Source organism: Fragaria vesca, linkage group LG7, assembly GCF_000184155.1.
Source record: "Fragaria vesca subsp. vesca linkage group LG7, FraVesHawaii_1.0, whole genome shotgun sequence".
Classification (NCBI taxonomy): domain Eukaryota; kingdom Viridiplantae; phylum Streptophyta; class Magnoliopsida; order Rosales; family Rosaceae; genus Fragaria; species Fragaria vesca.
In genome coordinates this window covers 8330517-8341536 of record NC_020497.1, presented here as the reverse complement: position 1 = coordinate 8341536, position 11020 = coordinate 8330517, and the positions used below count along the sequence as shown (strand labels likewise).

Genomic DNA, 11020 nt, shown 5'->3' with positions numbered 1-11020 from the left:
AGTTGAGAGATTTTGAGCTTGTTGCATGCAGCATAATTTCTATGGAAAATAAATAGGAATGCATAAATATTTTTATTGAATTCAGTTTTGTCCACTCACTAACGGTTTCAAATGTTTTCCCTTGGGCCTTTCGTTTTAAAAATACCCAGCTTGCAGGTTAGCTTAGTTGAGGTCGAACGTACTTGGAGTCAAGACATAGTTCGTATTATAGCTTTCGCTTATTTGTGTTTCTGTCTCTTTTATTCCTTTTAGAGTTGCTCTGAACCAATGAATTGTTTGATTTAAGATTATATTTAGATTAATGAATAAGTTGGGAGGTGTTGTGATTTGGGGAGCACGAAGGCTCCAGAAGTTGAAAGTTGGATTTAGATTTTCAGAAGTGTTTGCAGGTATTATTAGGAAAGGTTGTCCATTTTCAAGAGAGGTTATGTTGAATTTTCGGTAAACTTTCATTCGAGGTGGTCCCCGCAGGATTTACTTCGGGTTTCAGGGTGAAATTTGGGGTAGGTCCTGACACATATGGGTTTGATAAATAAAAGTCTAGAAGGTATGGTTTGATATGAATAAACACTAAGGATGAATAAACCTTAACAAGGGTTTGATATCAGATTACTTGAAGGGACCAAGTCTTATATGTTTATGATTACAAAACTTAAGATTCTATATGAAGATTGAACTAGAAAGGATGAGATTCAATAGATTGAGCCAAGACTTACCAATTGCCGAATCAATAATGTAAACTCAAGGCGATGAAAACTTTATGATATTAACTCAACGCCGATGGGGAAACATGACCCATATCAAGGAGAAACTAAATTTGTAGGAGAAAGGAACATAAACTCGAATTAGAATCGGAATTGGAACTATACATCAAAACAGGATTCTTCCCAGTACAGTAGATGGCTTTACCTTAATTGAGGGCAATATAACCGTTGGATCATCATCAAATTTTAGCACAGCATAGTAGACCCGATTTCCAGAAACTTTCATGAAGAAGTCGTGGTCATCTGAAGAGCAACTTCAGCCGTCGAAATTGGCTGACAGGAACAAGTTCACAACTGATTCTCAACTTGCAACTTTCTCTCAATTCAGAAGTGATTAACCAGACAAATTTGGCTATGTTGTGTGTCACTTTGGCTACTGAAAGATTGCTTCACCAAGGAGGAAAACATTTGATAAGTGTAGAGAACAAAGGAGAGAAGGTCCAAAGGACAGAGGCGGTTTCTCACGGGTGAAGGACGCGTCTCTAACTTATATCACCCTTCTTCCCTTTTCATTCAGTTTGACCAGTCTAATGGTCTAGCAACATATATGTGTACTAAACAAGCTTAATCCTTAAAAGAAAGAGACTAAAATAAATTGGTAGCAAAGAAACCTCTTCGACTAATGAAGGCTTCAAACTTTATTTTCACAAGAAGTCACTTGCTTTAGTACAATAAGATTCCCAAATCGTTTTCTCCAAATCTCCCAAACACCAAATAACATACTTTAATTATGCGGGGTCTCACAACTAGATTGCTACAATTACAGGTAAAGTGTGCTGCTATATTTAGTTTCATAAACCATCTAGAAAACACCCCCTGCCCCTTATCCAGAAAACACACACACACCATCCAGAAAACAGTTTCATATATATGTTTATACCTTGATCTCGTTGCAAAGAAGGGAACAGCAGAAGCCAAAAAGCCACGAAAATCTCAGGCTGCTCCTCAGCCTCAACCTACAAAATCCAAAATCCAATTTATGAATCGACTATAAACTGAAAGAAACCATAAACCATAATCCCTAAAAGTAACTGAAAGAAACCATAAACCCTCACCTTCTTATGGATCGATTTAGGTTTTTGGTGGGATGAGAGAGAGGCGCAGATGAGAGGAGACTCAGGAGAGTCTGAGGGTGGAGACTGACCCTTTCATAGGAGAGATAAGAGAGAGGCGCAGATGGGAGGAGAGATGAAGGTGGAGATCGATTAGGGATTGGGTGGAGACCGATTAGGGAATGGGAGGAAGGATCGGGTTCGATAGTAGAGAGGAAGCAAATTGGGAGGCCGAGCGATCCTATTTCACTTAGGGATTTTGAGTGAGTTTTTGGTTTAGTAATCTACACTGGGCGACCATCACACGAAAATTTCGTCCCCCGGAAGCCCAAACTAGTTTTGAAAAATGGGTCTAAATTTTGGGCCAAATTTTGAGCGTAAAACGCTGTCGCCGAAATTTTGAGACTTAGGCGACAAAGGTGAAGTATTTCGTCGCTGAAGTAGACCAAATTTTTTATCTACCCGCCCAAATTTAGCTATTAGGCGACTAAATTATCAATTTCGTCGTCAGAGCTACTCTACAACACACAAAAAGGCTCTTACATGTCCTTATATGGCCTAATTTGGTTGATTCTTCTACACATAAAACTCTCACATTGATGAGATCTAATCACCTATGTAAAAATTTAGAGACGTTCACCTCCCGACGATAAGGCTCCTTATAGGGAAGCATAAGCGTGAATGGGGTTGACCGCTTCTATCGGGGACCGAACGTTACCAGATATATGTGATTTTTCAACCATAGTCGTATTTCATCATACTGATCACATCCTATTTCACATGATTTTTGAAAATATTGCTTCCTATATATAGTTGGTTCACAAATATGTACACTTACATATAACCTACTAAACAAGTTATACCACATTAGTAGGCACGTTGTGGTTCCGATGGTTAAATATCACAAAATGAAAATTAAACCGCACGATATAATCAGTATACTTAAATACGGTTATGAAAAAAATTCATCTGTTTTTGATCAGGTTTGGGTCTCGATCCACACGGTCAAACCTAAACCAACGCCACTTATTACATGAAAACGCTCTTACATACCCTTATAATGGCCTAGTTTGGTTGATTCTTCCATACACAAAACTCTCACATTGATGAGATCTAACTACCTATGTAAAAATTTAGGGACGTTCACCTCCCGACGATAAGGCCCCCCATAGGGAAGCATAAGCGTAAATGGGGTTGACCGTTTCTATCGAGGACCAAACGTTACCAGATATATGTGATTTTTCAAACATAGCCGTATTTCATCATACGGATCACATCCTATTTCACATGATTTTTGAAAATATTGTTTCCTATATATAGTTGGTTCACAAATATGTACACTTACATATAACATACTAAACAAGTTATACCACATTAGTAGGCACGTTGTGGTTCCGATGGCTAAATTTCACAAAATGAAAATTCAACCGTACGATATGATCAGTATACTTAAATATGGCTATGAAAAAAAATTCACCTGTTTTGTATAAGGTTTGGGTCTCGATCCACACGGTCAAACTTAAACCAACGCCACTTATTACACGAAAACGCTCTTACATACCCCTATATGGCTTAGTTTGGTTTATTCTTTGACACACAAAACTCTCACATTGATGAGATCTAACCACCTATGTAAAAATTTAGGGACGTTCACCTCTCGACGATAAGACTCCCCTTAGGGAAGTATAAGTGTAAATGGGGTTGACCGCTTCTATCAGGGATCAAACGCTACCGGAAATATGTGATTTTTCAACTATAGCCGTATTTCATTATACCGATCACATCCTATTTCACAAGATTTTTGAAAATATTGCTTCCTATATATAGTTGGTTCATAAAGATGAGATTATAAAGTGAGTTTACTTGGGCGACGAAAACTTTTCATCGCTTAAGAACTACTTTCGTCACCTAAGATAAACGTGCGACGAAACAATATGTTCGTCGCCTTAATGTCTACCAAGGCGACGAAAATAGTATAAGTCCTTCTTTTGTCTCCTTAGTAATCTAAGGCGACAAACCATTATTTGGTTCGTCACCTAAGTGATTTTAGGCGACGAATGAAGTTTTCAACGCCTAACCACTTACCTAGGCGACAAAAATGTTTTTCGTCGCCTAAGTCCTTTATTCTAGTAGTTAATCATGAAGCTGTGTAAATGCGGAGGGTTTAATCGATTTTCGAATGCATATTGTTTTTGTTCTCATGCTCGCATGCCATAACCCATAACTATCTTTGGGTTCCTTTTTTTTTTTTTTTTTTTCTTAGATGACGATCTCATTGCCTTCGAAATCAAACAACAGATAGAAGTAAGAACTAATTGATGGATATAATCAACGTATAAGAGAATGTCAATTAACAATCATAATAATCAGGTGACTAATAAGTCAGCCTTAAGCCCTCAACAATCTCAATAACCTAGGTCGGGTAGTGCGACTAGTGTCCCAGGAGAGATGATAACTTTGATGAAGGAGAAACATAGTTTTCTTAATCACTTCCTAGCTAAGGGAAACAAAAAATAAAATAAAATAAAATAAAATAAGAGAGTGTAGTTGTGGTTGAAGATTCTTATTTATTGAATATACATGTATGGTGAACGAGGATAATTTAGGAAGTTTGGGGCTATGTTTGTAGTAAAACGTTAAAATAAAAAAGTTGGTGGATGGTGTATTAAGTAAGAGATGTGTAAGTTTCACACTAGCCAATTGTGTTTTTAACCTGTTTAATATTACACCAAACAGTATTAAAAAAACCCTAAGGCCGCAGCTCTCTAGCGCGGCCACCAAACTCTAAACCTGTCACACCTTGACCTTAGGGTATGACTAAAGTGGTGGATGAATTTAAAAAATCAGTCCAGAGATTTTTTTTATAAAAAAAACAAATAAAACAACCAGAGCATGAAAACCATTAAAATAAGGAAAACAATTTTCGTAATGAAATTTAGTTTAAGACTAGGTCATTACAAACCCCCCTTAAAAAAAAAAAAATTTACGTCCTCGAAATTTCGACGATAACTTGGTAATGTAACGTAGATGATGCATTTCGTATTGAGGTTGATATCCCAAGTAGCTTCTTTTAGTCATTGATGCCCCCAATAAGACGAATCTGAATCCTCTCCTCATGAGAGGGTCCTTATATTTCCTCATGAATCAATCTCAGCTTTTTATTTTCAACCAATGGCTGAGATCTTTCTAGTTAAAATTAAACCCTATTTCACATCTACCCAATTTACCTCTCTCTCTTCTCCCCAAAATATCGAACCACAACCCTCTCTCTCTCTACTGTCGTCGCCCCCGCACTCTCTCTCTAACCCATCGCTCGCTCTGCCTCCCTCCGCCATCGCTCTCTCTCTCTGTCATTGTCGCTCGCTCTCTCTCTCTCTGCCGTCGTCGCTCGCTCCGCCTCCCTCCTTTGTCGCTCGCTCCGCCTCCTTCCTTCGTCGCTCGCTCTGCCTCCCTCCGCCGTCGCTGCTCTCTATTTCCCAAAAGCCCCCCACTTTCTCCATCTGCAGTTGCACCTCCATCTCCTCCGCTTCCGACTCCTCCGAGGCCAAACTCCGAGCTCTCCGGAACCTCTTCCCCGGCGTCGGCATCGACGCTTACGTCATCCCCTCTCTCACCAGGTTTAAAACTACGTCGTTTTGATACTATGAGAGTTTGTGTTTTGATTTTGCTGGTTTTTGAGCTTTTAGCCTCAGAAAGTTTTGAGCTTTGTTTCGATTTTATTTGATGTTGGAAATTTGGATTCATTTCCAACTTGGTGTGAAATGCTAGTTGTGATTTGTGTAGTTTTAGTCTTTGTGGCGTTGTTTCGAAAACTAGGAGCTTTGGTTTTACTCTGTGATTGAGATTCTAAGTTTGAGAGTTATGATGTGCTACTGACTGTTGAGGATTAAATCAGCCAAGTTTTACTGTTTTTCGGTAATGAGCTCATTGGAGCTCATTTGTGTAGGTTGATTGCATTGGCTGCTGGCTTGTGTTTATTCCCTTTGAGTTATAGTTTTGAGATTGAATCTCATTTTTGTGTATGTTCTTGTGATTGTTGAATATAGGTCTTAAGAATGGAAAAGTCTGTGGGAGAAAGCAACAAAGACAGTTTGATTGACTTGACAGTTTTATTGATTAACTTGTGACAGTTTGTATAATAGGTATAATAGGCATCTCAGATATATTGGTTATTGATATTATTAAATTATTGATAGGTCATTGGGATTTCAAACGATGCTGCTAGCATAGAGTTATATAGTCAATCTTCATTACCTTTTTCACAATTATCTCAGGTATAATGTTTATTCACTCTTTGCTCTTTGTATAAAAAGAGTATGAAAAAATTGTAGTATGCAAAAGGATTCATTACTATAAATATTCCATTACTATCACTTACAGGTACCCATCCACTCTCCTATGATGGTTGATATATGACTACTCTGTCATCCTTATAATGTGTGTGTGTTTGCTATATATATATATATATATATATATATATATATATANCCTACCTTTTTTTTTGTTATCTAATTATATTACTAGTATTACTACATTTGAATGATTCGAATATGTCAAACCAGATGTCGTTGATGTCTTCTGAAGATTCCTTTGCACCAAACTCACAAGCACATGTTCAATCAGATTTTGGGACATATGGCCAGATTTGTAGTGTCATTTTGTATAGCTGTTGGCAAAATTGGCTTGTTTTGTACAACTGATAGGTTCATTTTGTTCAATCTATTGCAGCAGGGACAAATTTGCAGATTTTGTATAGTGGCTATGAGCCTATGTCTTGCAAATTTTGTATAGCTGTTGGGAAAATTGGCTTGTTTTGTACAGCTGATAGGTGCATTTTGTTCAATCTATTGCAGCATGGACAAATTTGCAGATTTTGTATAGTGGCTATGAGCCTATGTCTTGCAGATTTTGTATAGTGGCTATAAGCCTATGACAACATTTTGTATAGTTTTCAGATGGTAAATTTGAGATAATAGTGTCATTTTCAGATAAAATGAAACTGCATTCTATGTTTTTGCTCCATCTCTATTCAGTTTTAAATTACTTGCATTACTTGCAATGTTTGTTGGTCTCAGTTCTCTCATAAATTCAAACCTATGAAATCAAAATGCAGCATAAACATTCATATTGTGAAAGGTTTCTTCATTGAAAATTTGAAATGATACATAATATTTGATAAGAAACACTAGTAAATTGGTCTATGAGTCTATCTGACATCTTCTTCCATGAACTAATCTGCACCAATCACTGATTATAATGAAAGGTGATGATTCTAGTTAAGTACTTCTCTTGCAAGTCTTCCAAGTTCCAACACTGAAAAAGAGTTCACTAAGTTCAGCGGTGATCAATATTGCTATGCACCAAACTAAGTTCAGTATGGTCATCCGGTTGAAAAGCTGGTGGGAGAGATTTTGATGGATACCAACTCCAATCTGCTTCTTCTAATTCAGCCAAGCATAACAATATGCCTTCAATGCTTTTCAGCCTAACAATAGAATAGAGTAAATCTTATCAACTTCAATCCAAATCATAAAACCAGAGTGAAAATCAACTTTCAATATTTACACACCTGAAGAAAAGAGCGCCCATCTGTCCAAAGAGCTGCTTTATCTTTGGTGACAACAACAATGCCTACACTCCCAGTGAAACCCGATATAAATGTCCTCCTCATGTAACATTTAACAATGAACTCGCTCCGAAGTCCATAACAAAAACTTAAGACCTATATTCAATAATCACAAGAACATACACAAAAGTGAGATTCAATCTCAAAACTATAATTCAAAGGGAATAAACACAAGCTAGCAGCCAATGCAATCAAACCACAAAAATGAGCTCCAATGAGCTCTTATTTCACAATCTCATTACCGAAAAACAGTAAAACATGGCTGATTTAATCCTCAACAGTCAGTAGCACATCATAACTCTCAAACTTAGAATCTCAATCACAGAGTAAAACCAAAGCTCCTAGTTTTCGAAACAACGCCACAAAGACTAAAACTATACAAATCACAACTAGCATTTCACACCAAGCTGGAAATGAATCCAAATTTCCAACAGCAAATAAAATCGAAACAAAGCTCGAAACTTTCTGAGGCTAAAAGCTCAAAAACCAGCAAAATCAAAACACAAACTCTCATGGTATCAAAACAACGTAGTTTTAAACCTGGTGAGAGAGGGGATGATGTAAGCGTCGATGCCGACGCCGGGGAAGAGGTTCTGGAGAGCTCGGAGCTTGACGTCGGAGGAGTCGGAAGCGGCGGAGATGGAGGTGCAGCTGCGGATGGAGAAAGTGGGGGGCTTTTGGGAAATAGAGTGCAACGACGGCGGAGGGAGGCAAAGCTCACGACGGTGGAGGGAGTCAAAGGGAGCGACGGAGGAGGGAGGCAGAGCGAGCGACGGAGGAGGGAGGTGGAGCGAGCGACGACGGCAGAGAGAGAGAGCAAGCGACGACGTGTCACACCCCAAACCCGGTGTTGGTGGTTTCCAAGCACCTGACGCCGAACCCGAGGCATGAGCGGGAAAAGTAAAAGAAAATAGAACAAATTTCAAATACTTTTCTCGAAATAAAATAAAATAAAACGTTTATAATAACAAAAACAATTACAAAGACAAAACAAGGCTTGTGGATCTATCTCAGTTCTAATCTTTCACTTCTCGACTCTTGTACACGTAAGCTAACGTCACAGTTAGTCTTCTAGAACCACATGTCGTACCTCGTACGAACCTGAACAAGAAATCTATAGGGGTGAGCTTACGCTCAGTAGAGCCAAACCTCTTAGGTTATACTTAACTATGTTACACAATCAAGTTATTAACATCAAACAACACTTCATATAAATGACGACACAATTCGATGCATATATGCAAATGAACTCCCTCCACCCGATTACTGGCTTATTAGTCCATACATCAAAGACATATGAGCCTACACGTCCCATACCGTGTAGATATCTCCACTAAATGACCTAACAAATCAGTAATATCTCACCACTTGTACCTCTTTTGTTAGTTGTCTTGTTATACTCATGGTCTCCAAACCCGAAACCCGATTAGATCATTTTATTGACGTCCGCCGTCGATGGGGCCTGCATTCCCCTATTAGTGCACTCGTGGGCTGACATGGATTCATGGACAACCCATGAGGAAACTCAACTACACAAAATGTATTCTTTCTCTCGATCTCATTCTCATCTCTCCATAATCATTAATCTCACTAATCTCACAATTCCTCACAATGTATTATGAATGCAACAAATATCAATACTCATAATATATCATTCAATACATGCTTTTATGGAAAACGATAACATTAATTATATAAATCACCGATTACACATACTTTATCGAAAACGAAAATGATAACAATCAACAATTAACCAATCAATGCCACACAAAACATCTATTTCAATTATAATGTAATTATTAATTTAAAGAAAGGTTCCCCGAGAGACCCTACCTGGAATCCAAGCGCTAGCTCCGACATTAACTAAAATTAGTAACTCTGCAACACGCTTCTGAAATCTTTATCCTTCTGCTTTTGAAATGTCGATAGTTACTCGATCCTTGTACCAAATCCTTTTTCTAATAAAGTTGGCAAACACTTTAATACAGTCGGCAAATCCTTATCCTTGAAATTGCTAAGGACACCCAAATTCTCAAGCTTTCTGAAATAGCTTCAATTAAACATCTTCTTGATCAATAACGAGTACCTAATTCAACTTTCCATCCTTATTACCAAAGTCAATCTGCATCCTCCATCTCATCTCTTAATTAAACTATATCTTCTTCACTACACAAAATACCAAAACAGCTCTCTGTATTAATCAAATACACAAATCAACCACCTCCATCACCCGACCCTTCTATTTCAGGACTTCAATTATATACAACTCCATACAAAACCTATTTCATACTCTGCAACTTTATTAGTGACTAGAAATCACTACATAAATACCAAACCACTATTACAGCCGACGTGAATAATAACTCAGCTTCTCCAAATTTCTGTAGTTCTAATATGTATAACAACCACATCCAAAACGTATCAAACACAGCAAATCATACTTGTACAGAAAACTTCCCCATCATCCAACCCCTCCAATTCTCAATTACTGTATACTAAATCACAGCCACATCAACAATTTCCTACTGTCCTTCATTCCAAATAACACAACACAATCCTCCAATTCATCTAATTCCAACATGTATAGCAGTCACAATCATGCTCAAGAATTCATAAAAACTAGAAACCACCAAACACAGACGGAAGCACCACCGCCGCCGCCGTGAACAGAAACCGAGCACGGCAGTCCTCCTCTGCCAAAAATCCAACTTCCTCTAAACTCAACAAAACTCAATTTCAAGCATATAAACAGGTAGAGCTCGACGAGTAGATGAAGATTGATACCTGAGTCGAAACCAAACGTCGCCGGAAACCATGGAAACTCGCCGGAAAACGCAGAGACCTTCCTCTGCTTAATCCTCTGTACCGACTTCTCATCTCAGCAAACCAACAACATATAAAGGCTTCTGACATAGAGAGGAAGCTAACCACACAAGTGAGAGGCTTCGACGCTGCCGGAATCAGAGACTCGATCGGAAACACAATCGCCTTCTCTCCTCCTTTTCTCTCTCACCGGAGCTCCACTCTTCAAGCTGGAATCACAGGGAGGATCATGAGGCCAATAGGAAGCCGTAGACACCAGCCTTGCGTCGGGAGACGGCCGGACGACAGACAATGGCGGAGCCAGAATTGTTGGTTCAGGGTGCCGAAATATAATGAACGAAAAGGATATATAATAATTTTAAAACGTTTGATAAAATTATGTTTTAATTAAAAGTAATATTATTGTTTTTCATAATCTTTAAACATAATTATTCGTGGTAACGCTTCATTTATGTCCATGTAACGACATATATGTGTATTGAAAATTTAGATATATGTAAAATGATTAGTTAATACCTAATTAATGGTGGCAATGGATCCATATGGTAAGAGGCAATGAAAACATGACATAATATTATATAGAAAGGAAGTTAGACCGTATAATCATAACCATTCAATCCTACTGATAGAATATTATTAATTGATATTTTTCAAAAACTTTGGGGGTGTCAATTATAATAATAATCGTACAATCTTACTAATAGCATAACATTAATTGACATTTTTCAAAAACTTGGGGGGGGGGGGGGGGGGGG

At 38.1% G+C, this 11020-nt stretch overlaps 2 protein-coding genes across 2 annotated transcripts; both read right to left on the bottom strand.

The window, feature by feature from the left end:
- Positions 1-112: 112 nt before the first annotated feature.
- Positions 113-5403, bottom strand: LOC101297682. Its single transcript, XM_004308473.1, has 4 exons — positions 5264-5403; positions 1820-2065; positions 1645-1720; positions 113-1151 (listed from the first exon to the last, which is right to left on the bottom strand). The coding sequence occupies exons 1-4, from the start codon at positions 5401-5403 to the stop codon at positions 1089-1091; spliced, it is 525 nt and encodes a 174-aa protein (XP_004308521.1). The 3' UTR covers positions 113-1088.
- A 1685-nt stretch (positions 5404-7088) lies between these two features.
- Positions 7089-10322, bottom strand: LOC101295455 (xaa-Pro aminopeptidase 1-like). The gene is made up of 4 exons (XM_004306955.1): positions 10227-10322; positions 9276-10135; positions 7386-7538; positions 7089-7301 (listed from the first exon to the last, which is right to left on the bottom strand). The coding sequence occupies exons 2-4, from the start codon at positions 9300-9302 to the stop codon at positions 7287-7289; spliced, it is 195 nt and encodes a 64-aa protein (XP_004307003.1). The 5' UTR covers positions 9303-10135; positions 10227-10322; the 3' UTR covers positions 7089-7286.
- Positions 10323-11020: the final 698 nt, after the last annotated feature.

Coding starts and splice junctions, on each gene's coding strand:
- LOC101297682 (XM_004308473.1), bottom strand. CDS start 5,403: ATGCCGACGCCGGGGAAGAGGTTCCGGAGAGCTCGGAGTTTGGCCTCG. Junction 2,066..5,263: donor AGCAGCGACGGCGGAGGGAG/GCAGAGCGAGCG, acceptor AAAATCCCTAAG/TGAAATAGGATCGCTCGGCC. Junction 1,152..1,644: donor TTCTTTGCAACGAGATCAAG/GTATAAACATAT, acceptor TCCTTGGTGAAG/CAATCTTTCAGTAGCCAAAG.
- LOC101295455 (XM_004306955.1), bottom strand. CDS start 9,302: ATGTCGGAGCTAGCGCTTGGATTCCAG. Junction 7,539..9,275: donor AGCTAGCGCTTGGATTCCAG/GTAGGGTCTCTC, acceptor TATTGAATATAG/GTCTTAAGTTTTTGTTATGG.